The 22,536-nt window shown below is 39.8% G+C and overlaps 1 protein-coding gene across 1 annotated transcript; it reads left to right on the top strand.

The window, feature by feature from the left end:
• The first annotated feature begins 8,576 nt into the window (after positions 1-8,576).
• LOC146912495 (uncharacterized) lies at positions 8,577-19,702 on the top strand. Its single transcript, XM_085720735.1, has 2 exons — positions 8,577-10,311; positions 19,475-19,702. Exons 1-2 carry the CDS (start codon positions 9,622-9,624, stop codon positions 19,700-19,702), a joined length of 918 nt encoding a protein of 305 aa, XP_085576861.1. The 5' UTR covers positions 8,577-9,621.
• The last annotated feature ends 2,834 nt before the right edge of the window (positions 19,703-22,536 follow it).

Below are 22,536 nucleotides of genomic sequence, written 5' to 3'. Positions count from 1 at the left end.
AAGGGACAATGGACTCTAATAATGTACACCGACACAAGCACCGACACACGCACACACATCACTATATAGCTAGAATATGCATGTTTAGATGTATGTTTAGGATTGTATGTTTAGATGAATGCCTAGGACTTCTACTTAGAAAAAACCAATTTTCCAAACAAATGTGAACAACTTCACTCAAAGCTTTTCCAAATAAACCTTGGGATCCAACATCCCATTGTATTTTCTTTTCCATTTTCTTAATCAAATTTCAATGAACTCTAATCCTACTTTGACCATATTTTGCAATTCACTAATTCAACCTCACTATTTTCCAATCTCATGCCCTTGAGGCCTCTTTCTATTCTTCAAAATTTCATTTTCAAACTTAAAATCAACCAACAAAAACAAAAGCATTTTTTGAGAGAGAACTACGGTGGATTTGATCCCTTAAACGGGTACGTAGGCAAGGAACAAAATTCCTTCAATTCAACTAAAATAAAAATTCAAACACATTCTTCTCCCTTCAATTCTTCACTTAGTAACTTATTAGGTGTAAATAACATTTTCAAATAGCATTTAAAAATAAAGCGCGCGCGTAGAAATTAAAGACGGTTCCTATAGGTTACTATAGTCGTTATGGGTGCCTAACACCTTCCCGTAGCGAAAACAACTCCCGGACCTCGATTCTCAAGGGTTTTGCTTACTTTTTCCCTTCCCAAGAAAAAATAAGATATCACCGGTTTAAAAGGTTCAAGCATAATCAATGTTTGACACCCGAAAACCAAGATAAAACAGCTGGCGACTTCACTGGGGACATTCGAGAGTTACGCCTAGTCTTTTATTTCCACGCTTGCGCTTGTATTTTTACTTGCTTCTTTTACTTGCTTTCTTATGTGAATAAATGTTTAATTTCTTGCAAACGTGTGAGGTGAGAATATCAAAAGTCCTGCACCCGGGCTGAGTGAACTTAGGATTTAGGAGGGATATAATCGACAATTCATTCCGGGGGTTGCCTCGTGTTTTGGATTATGCGATCAATCCCACATAGCTGAGGCATTTTGGGGGTGATGTTGTCGGCGCGTGTTGTCGCGTTTAGGCACTTTACTTCTAATTGTTCTATGACGCTATGAACCGTAGATAACCAAACCCATCCATGGCCATTTTCTAGGATGTAGTGCGGAGGCTAAACCGAGTGTTGTCTCGAGTTTTAGTCGTCACGCGATACTACACTCAAGTTAGACCTTCCACGTATAATCATGGAGCGAGTGTTGTCTCGTGACACCACGATATACGTCGGAGAGGTTGCAACTTGGGAACCTTTTTAGAACCCGGTTACTATTATCCTAAAGTCTTAGTTTCACCGGACACCGTGTCCACCCATGACTCCTCAACTTCAAACCCACCATGTTTTCTCCGAACTTGAACATAATCATGCATTCATGCATACATGCATACATGCATAAACTTTTTCCATGCATTGTTATCGAAGGGCTTAGACAAGTTGAATTTGTAAACATTGTAGGGATGAAGATGACTAAGTCCTACAAGTTCAAGGAAGTGGATTTGGCTAGTTTGAGAGATTTGGCACTCAAGATTGAGGATCCGACTGGTTTCCGACACCGTTACGGGGCTTTACTTCCTATTCTCCATACTAATGTGGACGAGAAGCTTGTGCACACTCTAGTGCAATTCTATGATCCGGGGTATCGGTGCTTCACTTTCCCAGACTTTCAGTTGGTGCCTACTCTAGAGGCTTATTCTTCCTTGATGGGTTTATCTATTGCGAAGGGGATACCTTTCTCAGGACCTGAAAATCCTCCTCCTCCATTGGTTATTGCTAAGGATCTCTATCTCAAGACCACCGATGTCTCCAAGAATCTTATCACTAAGGCACGCATCCGAGGGTTCACTTCAGAGTATCTTCTTGGGAAAGCCAACCTCAACACCACTTGTCAGGACACTCTCGAGGCTATTCTTGCACTTCTCATCTATGGGCTTATTCTCTTTCCGAATCTTGATGGCTTCGTGGACATGAATGCTATTATGATCTTCCACTCCAAGAATCCGGTTCCTACTTTGCTAGCTGACACATACCATGCTATTCACGATCGTTCCAACAAAGGTCGTGGATACATTCTTTGTTGCGTGCCTCTTCTCTATAGGTGGTTTATTTCACACCTTCCGCAGTCTTTCCACGACAATCCGAGGAATTGGTCTATTTCACAGAGGATTATGGCTCTCACTCCTAATGAAGTGGTTTGGCTCACTCCCGCTTCTAGGGTTAAGGAAATTATCTTTGGTGGTGGTAAGTTTCTTAATGTACCTCTTCTTGGTACCCGAGGTGGAATCAACTATAACCCGGAGCTTGCTTTGCGACAATTTGGGTTCCCGATGAAAGATAAGCCCATCAATCTTGCTACAGCTCCTTACTTCTTTCACTACTCCAATGCTCCCACAGGAATAAGAGAGGATTTCATGGAAGCTTGGACTAAGCTCCGGAAGAAAGAGGTAAAGCATATGGGTGTAAGGTCCGGTATTGCTCATGAGGCCTATACACAGTGGGTAATAAACCAAGCTGAGGAAATTGGTATGCCTTACCCCTCTATGAGATATGTGTCTGCATCTGTTCCTACCATGCCTTTGCCTCTACTCCCACCTACCCAGGAGATGTATCAGGAGCATCTAGCTATGGAGAGTCGGGAGAAACATCAGTGGAGGGCTAGATACTATGAGGCTGAGAACTTGATCATGACTTTGGATGGAAAAGGTGAGCAGCAGACTCATGAGGTCTTGACACTGAAGAAAGAGTTAGCTAAGGCTAAGAGAGAGATTGAGGAGAAAGATAGGCTGCTTATGAGGGACTCCAAGAGAGCTAGGGGTGCCCGTGACTTCTACGCACGATACTGCGACTATGAGTCCGACTCTGAGGACGACGCTTCCACTTCCTATGCTTGAGGATTTCCATTTCCTGTTGTTATTTCCTTTTGTTTATGTTAAAATTGTCTTGTAAAACTACATGTTGGTGTTTGTTTCCCGCTTATGTTAATTGTTGTTTAGCAATGTTTACGAGTTTATAATTTGTCTAAAACCCTTCGATAACCTAAAAAGAGTCTTTTTTGCATATACATTAACACATTTCATGCATCATATGCATTCATTGACCACAAAAAAACTTCTCTCGTGCTCATTGCCTCCTGGTTTTGTCCGCCGCAGTCTGAAAAGTGGCTCGTGTTCGCAAAGTCTACCAACCAGATAGAATTCATCAGACAAGATTTCACAAGAGAAGGATAATGGCTAACTTTGAAGAAGAAAATGCTCAGCTCCGTGCCGAATTGGCTGCTATGAAAGAAGACTTGGCTAAGGCTCATGACGCTATGTCCGCTATGATGGCTTCACAAGAACATCCAGCCACTTCTATTCCAGTTACTACTGAGGTGGTTCCCTCTATCCCACTATCTACTGTGGCTACTGATGCTCGTTTTGTTATGCCCAACGGCCGTCCTTATGGCCTCTCAGCTTACTACTCTCCTAATACTGCTGCTGGTGTTTCTGGTGTTGCCGGTCAAGGACAGATTCCTGTGTCTACTGCTATGCCTCAAGTAACTACTGTTGTTACCGACCCTATCGTACACACTGTGCAACAGGTGATTGATATTGACACTCCGCGTGGACAAGATCCCGCAATGGAAGCTATGAAGAGACAGTTGAGGGAGTTGGCTGGAGAACTCCGTGAGGTCAAGGCTAGCCGAGAAAACAATGGTGCTCCTGCTAAAGCTCGTGATCTGTGCTTGGTGTCCCGATTTGAGGTTCCTAAGAAATTCAAAGAGCCAGAATTTGACAAGTACAATGGGACTTCTTGCCCACATAACCATGTTATCCGGTATGTCCGAAAGATGGCTAACTATGCCGACAATGATGCACTGATGATCCACTGCTTTCAGAGTAGCTTGACAGATGATGCAGCAGATTGGTACACTAGTCTGAGCAAAGATAACATCCATACTTTTGAGGAACTCGCTGCTGCTTTCGAAGGTCAATATGAGTTCAATACCCGTCTAAGGCCAAATAGGGACTCTCTTAAAGCCCTATCTCAGAAATCAGATGAGACCTTCCGTGAATATGCTCAAAGGTGGAGAGGGGCAGCTGCCCGTGTTTCTCCTCGACTTGATGAGGAAGAGTTAACACAGACATTCCTGAAGACTCTGAAGAAGGAATATAAGGAGAGAATGATAGTCTCTGCTCCTAACAACTTCTCTGATATGGTTACAATGGGAACCCGTCTAGAAGAGGCTGTCCGAGATGGTATTATTGTCCTTGAGAAGGGTGAATCTTCAAACAGTGCACCAAAGAAGTACGGTAACGGACATCACAAGAGGAAAGAATCTGACGTAGGGATGGTGTCTGGTAACCCATCTGCAGCTGCTACACAATTACCCCTGCCTTATCACTACATGCAATACTCTCAACACCCTTTCTTCCCACCATTTTATCAGCAATATCCTCTACCACCGGGTCAACCACCAATGCCCGTCAATGCTATCCCTCAGCAAACACAACAACAGCCTCCTGCTCAACAGCAACGGCAGCAACAACAGGGTCCCCGACCCAAACCTTCTTTTCCAACAATACCAATGCGGTATGGTGAGCTACTCCCAACTCTACTGGCCAAGGGACACTGCGTCACCAGACCAGGCAAGCCTCCGCCTAATCCATTGCCTCCCAGGTTCCGACAGGACCTAACATGTGAATTCCATCAGGGTGCTCAAGGCCATGATGTCGAAGGTTGCTTTGCTCTGAAATATATTGTGAAAGATCTGATAGAAAAGGGACGGTTGACTTTTGAGAACAGTGTTCCTCATGTCCTTGATAATCCGCTTCCGAACCATGCTGCCGTTAATATGATTGAGGCCTTTGAAAGGGTTCCCGTTCCTCAAGAGGATCCCATGTTGGATGTCCGCAATGTCGTTACTCCCTTGGTGCCATTACATGTCAAGCTTTGCCAGGCTTCTCTGTTCAAACATGATCATGATTCTTGTTCAGAATGTCTGCAGAATCCTATGGGCTGTTGTGTTGTGCAAAATGATATCCAGAGCCTGATGGATGACAAGTACTTGATTGCCAGTGATGTATGTGTGATTGTGCCAGTATTCCATGACTCTCCTGTTGAAAGTGTATCTCAGGTAAAGAATGTTGAGCCTTTGGTAATCAGGCTACCTGGTCCGGTATCTTATACCTCTACCAAAGCAATTCCCTACAAATACAATGCAACCATGATTGAGAACGGAGTGGAGGTGCCTCTCGTATCCCCAGCTACAGTTGATAATGTTGCTAGTGAAGTTACAACTCTGAGAAGTGGAAAAGTCCGTCCACCCTTGTTTCAAAAGAAGGTGGTGACACCTATTGCCACGGTAACTCCACCAGTTGCTCCCCCTGTTGACAAGAACACCGGCCCATCAGGCCAATCTATTGAAGAGTCCAATCTGGACGAAATCCTGAGACTTATCAAGAAAAGTGACTATAAGATTGTTGACCAGCTGCTACAGACTCCTTCAAAGATATCCATCCTGTCTCTGCTCATGAGCTCTGAGGCTCATAGGAAAGTGTTAATGAAGATACTCGAGCAAGCTTATGTTGACCACGAGGTCTCTGTGGATCAGTTTGATGGGATAGTAAGTAATATTACTGCCTGCAACAACTTGGGGTTCGGTGACGATGAGCTCCCCGAAGCAGGGAAACGCCACAACTTGGCTCTATATATCTCAGTACATTGTGGATCTGACCTGATATCCAACGTATTGGTAGACACTGGATCATCCCTGAATGTAATGCCCGAATCCACGCTAAGACAATTGAGCCATCATGGAATTTCCCTGAGGGGTAGCAGCTATCTGGTTAAAGCTTTTGATGGATCCCGCAAGGATGTTCTCGGGGAAGTGGACCTGCCAATCACCGTTGGTCCCGAGACATTTCAAATAACTTTCCAAGTCATGGATATCAATGCCTCTTACAGCTGTCTCCTCGGAAGACCGTGGATCCACGACGCTGGAGCGGTAACTTCCACTTTGCATCAGAAGCTCAAGTTCATGAGGAATGGTAAGATTGTCACTGTGCATGGTGAGGAAGCATATCTAGTTAGCCAGGTATCATCGTTCTCTTGTGTTGAAGCAGGGTCCGCTGAAGGGACGTCGTTTCAAGGATTGACTGTTGAGGGTGCAGAGCCCTGGAGGGCTGGTGCTAGCATGGCTTCACTAAAGGACGCCCAGAAGGCTGTTCAAGCAGGGCAAACTGCTGGCTGGGGCAAAGTGATTCAGATTCTGGAAAACAAGCGTAAAGAGGGCCTTGGGTTCTCCCCGACATCTGCTGTTTCAAAGGGAACTTTCTACAGTGCTGGGTTCATCAATGCTATTACTGAAGATGCTGCTGAAGGTGGTCACGTGCCTGCATTTGTTATACCAGGAGGCACTGTGAGAAATTGGGAAGCCATTGATGTTCCCTTAGTCATGCATGCTTCCATGTAATGTGTTTTGTTGCTCATGTTTCTTGTTTTCAAAATAACAATCCTTTCGCTCTGCCCAATGCGAAAGTGATATCTTTGTAAGGGCGTGTTTGTTTCGGCATTGCCGTTAATCAATAAAAAGTGGTCGTCTTTCTCACGACTCTTTGTTTTTTACTTTTTTTAGTGCCTTTTTCTTGGAAATAATGGTAATGCCAGAAAAAACCAAAACATCTGTATTTTTCTTATTAATTTCAAAAATCTGCATGAAAAACTTTTTCTAAAATCATCCCAATCATATTATGCAGATTGAACCACAATAAACCCGTTGAACACAGTGACCCTATGGTTCCTCCAAATTTTGAATTCCCTGTATATGAAGCTGAAGATGAGGATGATGATGAAGAGATACCGTATGAGATCACTCGACTGCTTGAGCAAGAAAGAAGAGCCATTCAGCCTCATCAGGAAGAGATTGAACTCGTCAACCTGGGTACTGAAGAGAACAAGCGAGAGATCAAGATTGGTGCTGCACTCGAGCCAGAGGTGAAAAAGAAAATCATTCAGCTTCTCCGTGATTATCCAGATGTCTTTGCATGGTCCTATGAAGATATGCCGGGTCTAGATCCCAAGATTGTGGAACATCGGATACCGACAAGACCTGAATGTCCTCCTGTCAAACAGAAATTGAGAAGGTCTCGTCCAGACATGGCTCTTAAGATCAAGGCTGAAGTACAAAAGCAAATTGATGCGGGTTTCCTCATGACAGCTGAATACCCTGAGTGGATTGCCAACATCGTACCAGTACCAAAGAAAGATGGGAAAGTTCGAATGTGTGTTGATTACAGAGATCTGAATAAAGCTAGTCCAAAGGATAACTTCCCACTACCTCATATTGATGTGCTTGTTGACAGTACTGCTCAATCCAAAGTATTCTCCTTCATGGATGGTTTCTCTGGCTATAACCAGATACGAATGTCACCTGAAGATAGAGAAAAGACGTCCTTCATTACTCCGTGGGGAACATTCTGCTATAAGGTGATGCCGTTTGGCTTGATAAATGCTGGTGCTACCTATCAAAGGGGTATGACAACTCTATTTCATGATATGATTCACAAAGAAATTGAAGTATATGTTGATGATATGATTGTGAAGTCAAGTGATGAAGAGCAGCATGTTGTGTATTTGAAAAAGATGTTTGAAAGACTGAGAAAGTACAAGCTGCGGTTGAATCCTAACAAGTGCACATTCGGTGTACGATCTGGGAAATTGCTTGGCTTCATTGTCAGTCAAAGAGGCATTGAAGTTGATCCTGACAAAGTCCGAGCCATCAGAGAGATGTCGGCCCCTCAAACTGAAAAGCAAGTCAAAGGTTTCCTCGGACGTCTGAATTACATTTCAAGATTCATATCCCATATGACTACTACCTGTGGACCAATTTTCAAATTGCTCAGAAAAAATCAGCCTGTTGTATGGAATGATGAATGTCAGGAAGCTTTTGATAGCATTAAAGAATACCTGTTAGAGCCACCTATCCTTGTCCCACCAGTGGAAGGAATGCCTTTGATTATGTATCTGTCAGTATTGGATGATTCAGTGGGTTGTGTTCTCGGTCAACTGATGAATGTCATAAAAGTGTTAAATTCATGTTATATTTCATACACTTTTTGTTACTTGTTTTACAAGTTATTGAAGGAAAAGCCGAGAAATAAGCGTTAAATGCCTTATTACGCTTTACTTATCATTACTCTATCCATTTGTGCAGAAATAAGCCTCAAGACAGAGCTTAAAGACCAAAACCATGGAAAAACACTATTTGGGCAGAAGCTGATCCAGGAAGCAAGCAGCTCGCACCCAAACTCGCATCTGCGAGTGCCAATGCGAGCAACTCGCAACTGCGAGCTCCCTTACTCGCAACTGCGAGTTAGGGCGGTTTGATCCCCTCAGTTATGACGTGGCAGCGCATCATTGGTCCAGGCAAGCAACTCGCATCTGCGAGTGATGTAGCTCGCATCTGCGAGTTCAGGCAGGGCAGAAGTCTTTATATAGCCACTTGCTACTCTTTGGAGAGAGTCTTGTGATATCTTAGCTTGATATTTTCTTAGCTTCTCTTAGGTTTTAGTTTAGATATTTTCATAGAGAGAAGTAAGGTAGTTCTTCATTGAGTAAGATTGGTTTTGGAAGTTGGATCTTAATACTTTGTTGAGACATCACAAGTGTAATGAATCCTTCCTTTTCAATCCATCCTTGCATGGCTTCCATGATGATGAGTAGCTAAATCCCCTTTGTTGGGATGAGAGGTACTTGATCTTGCTAAACATGTAATCCTTTTTATCTTGCAATATATGGTTCTAGCAATTTATATTCAATATTGTTGTTATTCTTGTGTTAATGCTTTCAATGAGATTCAAAGATGATTTGGACACAAACTCTTGAATCTTGAGCTAGAATAGCAATATATCTTAGGTTAACTTACTTGACATCTTTGTTAATCTTGCGATAATCACCATAATCAAGAGCTAAATGCTTTCGTATAACTTAACCAGGCTGGACACGGTCGATTAGGTTATCCGATCGACTTTGTTATCGTTTAAGGAATTTGGACACGAATGTTTAAACGATAACTTAGAAATAATTATATCACTTTGGACACGAAGGATAGTTTAGAATTGATTGTGATAATGTTGCTTATGAAGCTAGAATTCATATGGATCAATTAGGTTACGTGTGACGCTTGGTTAAGGAACGCTACTCCTAACAAGTTTCAATCCTTATTTATCTCAACTTTTACTTTTTGCAATTAGTTTAGCTAGATACATTTCAATTCAAACAAACAAGTACTCTTAATACTTTGAATGATAATCGATGTTAAACTGTCATTGATAACGCACTATTCCCTGTGGAGACGATACACAAATACTTATCTTTTTTGATGCAAAATTACTTCATCAAAATGGCGCCGTTGCCGGGGAATGGTGTTTAGTTATCATAGATAGAACGATTGATTTATCGTTTTAAGCATTTGTATATAATCTGTAAATATTTTTTCTTTATTTGATAGTTGTTTGTACTAACCCCTCTTTGATATACAAAGAAAAATTTCTTGTTAGTTGTTTCCGTTTCAGGATCCTCACCTAGCCACAATCATGGCTGATCATGGTTATAGTAACTTCTACACTCCACCCGAGTTTGAGCCATATCAACAGTATCAACAATATCCTTATGAAGAGGAGCAGATTTCCAATGTGGAAAATACTTTGAATATCTTCATACAACAATCCATGACAAACATGCAAAATACCAACCAAAGATTGAGGAATTTATCAATCCAGTTGGAGATGATTCAAGCACAAATCATGGAGAACAAATCCAACATTCAATCCACTCATGACGGAGAGATTGTTGAAGAAGGTGTTGTTCAAACTGAGGAAGACACAACATTAGAAGAATGTGGTGTACTAGAGAATGCAATAGAAATAGAGCCACCACATGAACCAGAACTTCCTCAAGAAAAGTCATATGTTGTAGAGGCCAAAGCTGTTGATAATGGAGAAGAAGTGAAGATGGCAGAGAAACAGGAACGGTTACTTAGCAAGGAAGAAACATGTGAACAAAAGGGGAAGAAAGTGAGCAAGGCTGAAATTGACCGGGTCATTGATAAAATTTGTGCCTTGTTCAAAACCAAGATAGGGAGGTTATGGACTCCACATCATCTGTACTTAAAGTTCATGGAATTCCTCCCAAAGCAAAGGAACACAAAGGATGATGTGTTGTCCGTCTCATTTTGGCCACCCTACCGAAAAAGGCGTCGAGCTAACGACGTTAAACAAGCGCTTGTTGGGAGGCAACCCAACTTTTTAAGTTTATTTTACTGTTTTAAATGCATAATATAGTTTAGGAGTCATGTGCATAAGCCAAAACATTCAAAAACAGAAGTTTAACAGAGAGCAGAATTCTGAACTGTCCTAACTCGCAACTGCGAGTAAAACAGCTCGCAACTGCGAGTAAACTGGTCATTGACCATGTTGACTACCAATTCACTCGCAACTGCGAGTAAATCTGCTCGCAACTGCGAGTTAGTGCAGTTCTGACTGTTTGCTTCTGCTGTTTGCTCATTTTAGCACATTGACTTAAATTTTGTTTTATTAGTACTTTGTTTTATGTTGAATAATGTGTTAGCGCTTTTTGTTGATTAAGTATTTCATTTTGTTTTGAAAATCATGGAAGTTTCATTTGTATCACTCTTGCTTCATTTTCAAATCTCAGATGATTGATAACAATTCATAATTGTGATTAAAGCGCAAAGCCAAGGTACAAGTTTCCAGTTTTTCTAGGTTTTTACTCGAATATGGGATGAGTACTTTGCGCAAATTTCATTTCATTTAGTTCTTTACAATAATTTATTCGTTTGTGAACCACGTAGTACTAGCCAAAAGTGAGGAAACCTCAAATGTTTGTACATATGCAAGGAGACCGGCTTTCATTGTTTAACTCGTTTGTGTTATGTTAAATCCAATAATTGTTTAAATTGTGTGAAGGCATGGAAGTGATCAAGGCACATTTTTGTTTTTGAGTGAAACATACTTGACCACAAAATAGCCTACCTTGTGAGAAGAGTGAGTATTTGCTAACCCACTTGAGCCAAATGAATCGGAGTCCTCAATTATGAACTGTCAATTCATAAGCACAATGCTTGATGAATTTGCCCTTGAAGTTTTCAAAATCCAGTTCATTCTTGATGCACTTTAGGACTCTGATATGATTTTAATTGTTGAACCCTTAACCTTTATTGTTAAATTGTCCCTTTTGCCTTAGAGTAAAGGAACATTCAAATAGGGTGTATTTTGATTCAAGTTGGGGAGAGAAGGTGGATGTAAATCTTATGTCAAGTATCTTGGTGAAATTGTTTGAATAACCTGACAACATTGAAGTGTATATACTTAGTTTGTACATTTGAGAAAAAGAAAAGAAAAGAAAAAAAGAAGAAGAAAAAGAAAGAAAAACCAAAAATAGAATAAGTTGTCAAGGTTATTGGTTATATTGTTAATCACCAAAGGGTTTGTAATGGTTGGTAGGGAAGATTTTGAATTTCAATTGTTGTTACAAGAAATGTTCCTCTTTGATAGGCTTTTTGATTTCAATTGCCCCACATATGACATTTCTCTTGTAGCCCGGCCAAGTTATAACCCTAGAAAGACCTTTTGATCCGTGCTTCTGTGCTTTTGAAACGATATTTGGATGGACACATAACTTGATTGGAATGTTAACTTGATTGCCGGATGTGTGTTCATAACCCTCATTCATTTGATTTCAATTGTTTATCTACTTTCATAGAAGTGTGTTAGGTATGGTTCGTAAATAAATATATTATTGTTTTGAAATGTTTGACATAAACTTTGTACTTAGGACTCAACTCATGTTAGTAGTGGAATTTTAGATTAGTTGGAAACTTAGACTTGCCCGCGCATTCACTTTTAAATCATTCATCTGAAGATGTTTTCAAAGCCTTGTGTACTTGTGTCTTGTCGTTTACTTGTTTGATTTTCAATCTTTTGTTTGAGGACAAACAAAGAGTTAAGTTGGGGAGAGTGATGAATGTCATAAAAGTGTTAAATTCATGTTATATTTCATACACTTTTTGTTACTTGTTTTACAAGTTATTGAAGGAAAAGCCGAGAAATAAGCGTTAAATGCCTTATTACGCTTTACTTATCATTACTCTATCCATTTGTGCAGAAATAAGCCTCAAGACAGAGCTTAAAGACCAAAACCATGGAAAAACACTATTTGGGCAGAAGCTGATCCAGGAAGCAAGCAGCTCGCACCCAAACTCGCATCTGCGAGTGCCAATGCGAGCAACTCGCAACTGCGAGCTCCCTTACTCGCAACTGCGAGTTAGGGCGGTTTGATCCCCTCAGTTATGACGTGGCAGCGCATCATTGGTCCAGGCAAGCAACTCGCATCTGCGAGTGATGTAGCTCGCATCTGCGAGTTCAGGCAGGGCAGAAGTCTTTATATAGCCACTTGCTACTCTTTGGAGAGAGTCTTGTGATATCTTAGCTTGATATTTTCTTAGCTTCTCTTAGGTTTTAGTTTAGATATTTTCATAGAGAGAAGTAAGGTAGTTCTTCATTGAGTAAGATTGGTTTTGGAAGTTGGATCTTAATACTTTGTTGAGACATCACAAGTGTAATGAATCCTTCCTTTTCAATCCATCCTTGCATGGCTTCCATGATGATGAGTAGCTAAATCCCCTTTGTTGGGATGAGAGGTACTTGATCTTGCTAAACATGTAATCCTTTTTATCTTGCAATATATGGTTCTAGCAATTTATATTCAATATTGTTGTTATTCTTGTGTTAATGCTTTCAATGAGATTCAAAGATGATTTGGACACAAACTCTTGAATCTTGAGCTAGAATAGAAATATATCTTAGGTTAACTTACTTGACATCTTTGTTAATCTTGCGATAATCACCATAATCAAGAGCTAAATGCTTTCGTATAACTTAACCAGGCTGGACACGGTCGATTAGGTTATCCGATCGACTTTGTTATCGTTTAAGGAATTTGGACACGAATGTTTAAACGATAACTTAGAAATAATTATATCACTTTGGACACGAAGGATAGTTTAGAATTGATTGTGATAATGTTGCTTATGAAGCTAGAATTCATATGGATCAATTAGGTTACGTGTGACGCTTGGTTAAGGAACGCTACTCCTAACAAGTTTCAATCCTTATTTATCTCAACTTTTACTTTTTGCAATTAGTTTAGCTAGATACATTTCAATTCAAACAAACAAGTACTCTTAATACTTTGAATGATAATCGATGTTAAACTGTCATTGATAACGCACTATTCCCTGTGGAGACGATACACAAATACTTATCTTGTTTGATGCAAAATTACTTCATCATCAACAAGATGAGACTGGTAAGAAAGAGCATGCTATCTACTATCTAAGCAAGAAGTTCACCGACTGCGAGACTCGGTATACAATGCTTGAGAAGACTTGTTGTGCTTTAGCTTGGGCTGCCAAACGCCTGCGTCATTATATGGTGAATCATACAACTTGGTTGATATCCCGAATGGATCCAATCAAGTACATCTTTGAAAAGCCCGCTGTTACTGGAAAGATCGCACGTTGGCAGATGTTGTTGTCTGAATATGACATTGTATACAAAGCCCGGAAAGCAATCAAAGGAAGTGTCCTTGCTGAGCATCTTGCTTGCCAACCTCTTGATGATTACCAGCCAATTAAGTTTGATTTCCCTGATGAAGAGATTATGTATCTGAAAGCAAAGGACTGTGAAGAGCCACTGATCAATGAAGGGCCGGATCCCAATAGCAAATGGGGATTGGTGTTTGATGGTGCTGTTAATGCTTACGGTAAAGGAATTGGAGCCATCATTGTGACTCCGCAGGGGCACCACATTCCTTTCACTGCTCGAATAACTTTTGAATGCACGAACAACATAGCTGAATATGAAGCATGCATCTTGGGCATTGAAGAAGCCCTTGACCTGAGAATCAAGCACCTTGACATCTATGGAGATTCTGCACTCGTTATTAATCAGATAAAGGGTGAATGGGAGACTCATCATGAGAAGCTGATCCCTTACCGTGACTATGCAAGACGACTGTTGACATACTTTACCAAGGTTGAGCTGCACCACATCCCTCGGGATGAAAACCAGATGGCTGACGCTCTTGCTACTTTGTCTTCTATGTTTCGTGTCAACCACTGGAATGATGTGCCTGTAATCAAAGTGCAGCGTCTTGATAGACCCGCTCATGTGTTTACTATTGAAAACATGCCAGATCAAGCTAATAGAGATGTGAATGATAAAAAGCCTTGGTATTACAACATCAAACAATTCTTGCAGAATCGTGAATATCCACCTGGTGCTTCCAACAGGGATAAAAAGACTTTGAGACGATGGGCTAGCAGATTCTTTCTGGACGGAGAAATCCTATACAAGAGGAACTATGATATGGTCTTGTTGAGATGTGTTGACAAACAAGAAGCTGAGAAGTTGATGCATGATGTACATGACGGTACTTTTGGGACCCACGCTTCGGGTCACACCATGTCAAGAAAACTGTTAAGAGCCGGCTATTACTGGATAACTATGGAGCGTGACTGCCACAAACATGCTAAGAGATGCCACAAGTGTCAAATTTATGCTGACAAGATTCATGTGCCTCCCCATGCCCTCAATGTCATATCTTCCCCATGGCCTTTCTCTATGTGGGGCATTGACATGATCGGAAGAATTGAACCGAAGGCTTCCAATGGACATCGTTTCATTCTAGTGGCAATTGACTATTTCACCAAGTGGGTTGAAGCTGCTTCCTATGCAAATGTGACCAAGCAAGTGGTTGTCAAGTTTATCAAGAATAACATCATCTGTCGAAATGGTGTTCCCAACAAAATTATCACTGACAATGGTTCTAATCTGAACAATAGCATGATGCAAGATTTATGTGAAGAATTCAAGATTGAACATCACAACTCTTCTCCTTACAGACCTCAGATGAATGGTGCAGTTGAGGCCGCTAACAAGAACATCAAGAAGATTGTTCAGAAGATGGTCACTACTTACAAAGACTGGCATGAAATGCTACCGTTTGCCTTGCATGGTTACCGTACTACAGTGCGCAGTTCAACCGGGGCAACCCCTTTCTCTCTTGTGTATGGTATGGAAGCAGTTCTCCCTCTGGAAGTGGAGATTCCATCTCTTCGAGTAATCATGGAAGCAAAATTGACTGAGGCTGAATGATGTCAAAGTCGTCATGATCAATTGAATCTGATTGAAGAGAAACGTATGAATGCTATGACTCATGGACAGTTGTATCAAGTGCGAATGAAGAATGCTTTTGACAAGAAAGTCCGACCTCGAGAATTCAAGGAAGGCGAACTTGTATTGAAAAGGAGGATTAGTCAGCAACCCGACCCAAGGGGCAAGTGGACACCTAACTATGAAGGTCCTTATGTTGTCAAGAAGGCTTTCTCTGGTGGTGCTTTGATTCTTACACACATGGATGGTGTGGAGCTTCCAAACCCTGTTAATGCCGATATAGTCAAGAAATACTTTGTCTAGAAAGAAAAGAACAGCGTGGTAGGTCGAAAACCCGAAAGGGCGGCCTAGGCAAAAATGCGCTTCCCGGTGGATCGAAAACCCGAAAGGGCGATCCAGGCAAAAGCTAGGGACAAAAAAAAAATGAATATGAAAAAGCTCGCTGAGATTGTACGCAACTCAGGCAAGAATGAGCGCCTCGATGAACCGAAAACCCGAAAGGGCGGTTCATGCAAAAATGAGGTTGACAATAAAAGACAAGTAACTATATCTGGCAAATCACCATCACCCCTCGGGGCATCTGCAACTGTCAATGATCGTCTTCATCAGAGGCTTCTGTATTTGTGAATTCAAAATTTCTATGAAATGTAGCAGTCATCGTGTTCAATGTATCACCAACCAATAAAATTACCATTTTCCAAGCTTTGTAAATCCGTGAAGTCATGCCTTTGGCTGACCCTCACTCTTCTACATCAATTTGAGCCTTTCTACTGTTTGAAACTCTATTTTCTCTCTACTTTCAATGCTTTATACAAAACATTTCCTTTCTATTTGATAATGTCAATGTCTGAAACAAACATTTTTTGAAAATTGAAAAATCTTTTCCTGTCTATTTTGAAAGCAAACCTGAGCAACAGGGTACATTTCAATGAAACATGCATGAATAAATGAATATCAATGTCTATTCCAATACATGTTACAAGCAGGTTACCCCCCAGGATGATCTGTGGTCAATGGCAAGAATGAAAAAACAGAATGAAAATGAAAAAATTGAAAAAAAATGAAAGTAAAAAGCTCGCTAAGTTGAAAACCCGAAAGGGCGGCTTAGATAAAAATGAGCACCCCGCTGATTGACAACCTATGAAGGCAATTCAGGCAAAAATGGGGCAATGAAAAGAATCTTATTCCCCGGTGAATCGAAAACCCGAAAGGGCGGTTCAGGCAAAAATGGGTTTGAAAATGAAAAATGAAAGAATGAAATATTGAAAAAGCATTGACCACAGATGCGAACATCCAATGTTTACCCAGCACTGACACGCCTAGCAACGGCGACCTGTATCCAAGGACTTTCCAAGGGTCCCTCCTCTACAAGTTTTATTGCCCTCAGCCATGGTTTTGATACGTCTCCCAACGACGGTCTCTCCAAAGAGGTTTTCCCCTGTGAATATGTTGCAGCACGAGCCACTACGTGCCCAATCTTCCAATGTCTTGTCCATCTCTGTGAAACTTTCTCTGTCCAACTGCCAGCCAATCATGCATTTCAAGCATTCATACATGCATAATCATACATTCTATGTGCTCATACATCCAATAATCTTGCTATACCATACATACATGTTGCATATCCAACTTTCAACTGTCAACTGTCAAATTCAATCCAAATTCCAACTGCCAAATTCAATTTCAATTTCAATTTCAATTCCAATTCCAAATTCAATTCAATTTCAACCTGTCAAATTCGAAGCAATTTCCAATTTCAATGTCAAACTGTCAAATTCGAAGCAATTTCCAATCTCAATTTCAATTTCAACTGTCAAATTCGAAGCAATCTCATTTCCAATTCCAATGTCAGTATCCAATGACAATGCCAAATTTCCAATCTCCAATTCCAATTCCAATTTCAATGACAATCTCCAATGTCAATGTCAATGTCAGTCTCCAATTTCAATTCCAATTTCAATGACAATCTCCAATGTCAATGTCAATGTCAATCTCCAATTTCAATTCCAATTTCAAGGTCAATCTCCAATGACAATCTCCAATGTCAATGTCAAATGTCAGTGTCAATGTCAATGTCAATTTTCAATTCAATTCCAATGTCAATTGCAACTTTCCAATCCAATGTCTATGTCTATGTCTCCGTTCAACCTCAACTTTCAATCCCTCTTCCAATGGCAATCTTCAATTCAAACCAATGTCAATTCACTCTCAATTTACTCTTGGGCCAACAAAAATGGTCATGTCTATTTTTGAATTAAGTCAATGACAATTTACCCTCAATTGGTATCTTGTTAAACCAGACTTTCAATTTGTATCTTGTTACTGGTCAAGTGCCAGGTTCGATCCAAAAAGAACCACTTGTACCTACTTGTATACCTATGCTTCCGGACAAACGGCAAGTTCGATTTGAAGAACAGTTTGTACCCAGCTCATGCTTTGTTATCAGTCAGACGACAAGTTCAATCTGAAGAACAGTTTGTATCCAGCTTATGCTTTGTTATCGGTCAAACGACAAGTTCGTTCTAAGAGAACAGTCTGCACTCTCCCACATGATGTGGTGATAATCCAACAAGCAAGTTCGATCCAAAGAAACAGCTTGTATCAACCCTTTTGTCTATAGCTCCAGCCAAACGGCCAGTTCGATCCGAAGAATAGTTTGTGTCTGTCTATCTGTTTGTATTTTCAATCAAGTGTCAAGTTTGATCCAAAGAACAGCTTGTATCTGCCTATATGTCTATGTTTTCGGTCAAGTGCCAAGTTCAATCCCAAGAGCAGCTTGCACCTATCTTTTGTTTTGTATTCCTTGGTCAAGTGGCTAGTTCGACCCAAAGAACAACTTGTACCCTATTTTCTACTCCCTGGTTTGTCTACCCTGTCAATGTCCACCTGAATCCCTAGTGACATGATAGGTTCCATAGACTCCAGTTGTTTGTCTTGCATTCATAATCAAAGTATTGCATAACATTCATATCTTTGAAACTCTGAAAGCGTATTTTTATGTCCAAAAGCAGTGCAAATGTTAATATTTAAGTATCTTCGTCCCGTCAACTCTAAGACTTCGTCTCTTGACTCTCCGGACAAAGAAACTTAAATAGGGGCAGCTGTTATACCCTAATTTTGGACCTAAAAATACCAGTCAATTTTTCTTTTCTTGCATTATAAGTCATTTGAACTGTCTCTGATCAATTACATCTCTCTCTGCATTTTATTTCAATGTTATTTGCAAAATTCACATGCAAGGGTATTTTAGTCATTTCCTCTGTCAAATTTCTCTCAGTCTTTCAAAATTTTGTTTGAGTCCTTTCAAGTAGTGTGAATAAGCCTCTGTTTCATTCTATGTCAAAATCCATTTCAAAAAACTGCATTTGAAGTCATTTTGGGTCAGCTTTGCCCCTAGGGGCATTTTAGTCTTTTCACGTGTTAAAACCCTGTTTAAATCCTAAAAATTTGTTCCTGAGTCTTTTAATTTTGCTTTTATGAGTCTTTGATTTAATTTCTGTTAAAAAATCTATTTCTCAATTGCATCTGAGTCATTTTCAGACCCAGGGGCATTTTGGTCATTTCACACGAAATTTCGGCAGAGAGGTACTTTAAAGTACCTCATTTAGGCCATTGGTTCGTTTTAGTCCGTTCTGTGTTTTTTTATTCGTTTCACTTTACGTTTAGTCAAAATTACCATTTTTTATTCCAATTTTATTTTAGTTTTTTTTTAAGTCCTAAAGTTTCTAATTTTGCATTTTAGTCCTTAAAGTCATGTTTTTTACGTTTCAGTCCTTTTTAATTTTGCAGTCCAGTCCATTTTTGTTTGGTAATTGCAGGGAAGTCCCCAGGTCCAATTTCAGTCCTTTGGGTCCGAATTTTAATCCAAGTCCAGGTGGCACCATTTCATTGGTGCAGAGCTACACATGGCAGCCTATAAAAGACTCCAATCATTGCCATTCCATGGAGATGCTAACAACTCAGCAAAAAAATCACCAACACATCACAATTTCTCTCTCCACCCAAAATGAATCAAAACCGTAACAAACTCTGAAAATCTCAAGAACAATGATGAACAAGTTCATCATCTCAAAGCCCTAACTGTCCAGAATCTCAGAAATTCATATCAAACCAGTACCAATCCAACACCAAATCATCAATTCACATCAAATTCCAGGTCAATATTTCACAAATTCACGCTAATTTTCCTCAGATTTCGCAAGAATACGAATTCAACACACAACAGAATCCAACAATTTCAACAAATTTGAAGCAAGATTCTCAGAGATTTCTTACGAAGTCATCATCATCGAATCCATTAGCTCTGCAATTCCAGCGCAATTTCGCCATTGGATTGACGAATTGCACGATCACAGAGAAGTTTGAGGACGAAGAAGAAGGAACAAAGAAGATTCGAATCAGAGAAGAGGAAGTTCATTGATTCAGTTCAACAAATCATTCACCAGAAGCTCAAAGGAAATATTCACGAAGATCCTCGTCACACCATCGCTTGAATCTCCAGGTAAACTCTCAAAAAACTTTCTCGTTTAGGTTTCAAATCATCATTGAAAGTTTATAAGCATGAATAAACGGTGAATCAAAGCAGAATTTCCAAAAAAGATTCGAAAAGATTTGAAACCGAAACCCTAGAAATGCAGTCTGTGAAAATCCGCCGTTTATTTCGCAAATTCAAGTGCATAATCATAATCAGTGAGGAAAATAGTGTAGATTAGGGTTTCAATTCAAGGTGTTTCGAAAATCTTTGAAAATCTGAAGAACCATAGGATTCGAATCTAGATCTACTCCGATCTAAGCCTTCTTTGCGAAAAATAGTTTCAAAACCGTAAAGAGGAAGAGAAGACGAGTTCAAGGATGTAAAAATCTTTGAAAAACTCCACCGGTACGGCGGCGCCACCGTCGGACCACCGTACCGGCATGTTTGAACTCGCCGGAAGAAGATCGGAGAAGAAGACTCGTTGTTGCAGAGCTTCTCTCTCTAACTCATGTTAGAGAGAGAAGTATATGTGTATTATGTCTCTCTCTCTCTGCAAACTGCTTATATATCGTGCATTTGATCCCACGCGCGCGCGTGTTGTGTTCGTTCTGTGTTCTTTCATGTTTAGGCCGTTAGATCTGTCTTGTTGTGAGTTTGTATGGTCCTGATGTGTGTTTGATTTGATCCACTTTGCTTGGTGCGTCTTCAGCCCTTGGATCTTGGTCAAAATTGGACCTGGATCAATCTGAAGGCTGTAAAGCCAATGGATGATCCAGGATCCATCAAAGACCATGGGCCTGGGTCTCTGTTGCTGAATTTCGTTTTTCTTCCCTTTTTCTTGCTATTTGCACCATGTTGCATGTCTTTTATACCTTCTGCATGTTAAAATTCCTCTAAGAAACTCCAAATAAATTTCCATAGGCTTTTGATGATATTCTTGGTGTTTTCATGACATTTTTACATAATAAAATTGACAAAAAAAATATGCATAACATTTTTTTATTTTTACTAAGAATTAGCAATTTTCTTGTAATTTTTAGCTTAAAAAACCCTTGAAAATTCCCAAAAAAAATTCATATAGGTTTCTTGATAGTTTTTGTAGCATTTTGTGATGATCTTTACATAATAAAAATTGGTAAAAATAATGTGGCTAGTTTTTTCTACTATTGTTGTGATATTTTGTACTAAAAGTGAATGAAAATTTGCTTGGTTTTAATCCAAATTGCTTGATGAATATTGGTGACCTATACCACTTGATTTCATAGGGTTTAGCTACTGTTTGTGTTTAATTTTGTTGCATAATTGTGAATTTTGGTAGGCTACTTAGCTTACAAGCCATTGAATAGTTAAATAATGTAAATATGCTCAAAATTTGTTTTAAAATGCCAAGTAAATCATGTTGCCTTAATTCCCATTCTAAGACTTGTTTCTAAACCTTTAAAAATGCATTGGAATGTGAGAATTATAGGTCATATGGTTCTTGCATTCTATGAATAAATTTTAGCCATATTTGCACTCATTTTGCCCTTATTTTCTATCCTTTATATTCTAGCATTTCTCTTACTTCATTTCCTTTTGATATTGTCATGTCCTACTAACCCCTTTCATTTCATGTTCCATCATTTCATAAGCATCTTCATTCCATCCCATATTCATCTCTATTTCTTCTTGCAATTTAATTTGTACCAAAGTTAGAATGTAAACACTTAGGAAATTTTGTAATATTCTTCTTATGCTTTTAATTTCTTGGCAAAGAGGCCATAGAATGTATCTAGGGTATGATGTAAGGGACAATGGACTCTAATAATGTACACCGACACAAGCACCGACACACGCACACACATCACTATATAGCTAGAATATGCATGTTTAGATGTATGTTTAGGATTGTATGTTTAGATGAATGCCTAGGACTTCTACTTAGAAAAAACCAATTTTCCAAACAAATGTGAACAACTTCACTCAAAGCTTTTCCAAATAAACCTTGGGATCCAACATCCCATTGTATTTTCTTTTCCATTTTCTTAATCAAATTTCAATGAACTCTAATCCTACTTTGACCATATTTTGCAATTCACTAATTCAACCTCACTATTTTCCAATCTCATGCCCTTGAGGCCTCTTTCTATTCTTCAAAATTTCATTTTCAAACTTAAAATCAACCAACAAAAACAAAAGCATTTTTTGAGAGAGAACTACGGTGGATTTGATCCCTTAAACGGGTACGTAGGCAAGGAACAAAATTCCTTCAATTCAACTAAAATAAAAATTCAAACACATTCTTCTCCCTTCAATTCTTCACTTAGTAACTTATTAGGTGTAAATAACATTTTCAAATAGCATTTAAAAATAAAGCGCGCGCGTAGAAATTAAAGACGGTTCCTATAGGTTACTATAGTCGTTATGGGTGCCTAACACCTTCCCGTAGCGAAAACAACTCCCGGACCTCGATTCTCAAGGGTTTTGCTTACTTTTTCCCTTCCCAAGAAAAAATAAGATATCACCGGTTTAAAAGGTTCAAGCATAATCAATGTTTGACACCCGAAAACCAAGATAAAACAAACTATGAGCAAGACGACGATGCCAAAGTTGAATGGAAGAATTTGTGGTAGCGGCACAAATGTTGGACTCAATAGGAATATGCAGTTCAGTGAGCTTGTATAGCCTTCCGATCTTACGCCCAGTGCCTATGAGTTGTCCGGTCCGTGGATCCTGCACACGACATCCAGAGGAAGAGAAAATAATTTCATAACCAAGGTCACATAATTGGCCAACAGAGA

Source organism: Medicago sativa, chromosome 6 (assembly GCF_051527215.1).
Source record: "Medicago sativa cultivar Bolivia chromosome 6, Bolivia_mono, whole genome shotgun sequence".
NCBI classification, from domain to species: Eukaryota; Viridiplantae; Streptophyta; class Magnoliopsida; order Fabales; family Fabaceae; genus Medicago; species Medicago sativa.
This window is presented reverse-complemented; position numbering and strand designations above follow the sequence as displayed.

What these genes read in the sequence shown, in the direction of transcription:
- LOC146912495 (XM_085720735.1), top strand. Translation starts at nt 9,622, where the DNA reads ATGGCTGATCATGGTTATAGTAACTTCTACACTCCACCCGAGTTTGAG. An exon ending in ACGACGTTAAACAAGCGCTT is followed by an intron (nt 10,312 to 19,474) that starts GTTGGGAGGCAA and finishes AATTTTCCTCAG; the next exon opens with ATTTCGCAAGAATACGAATT.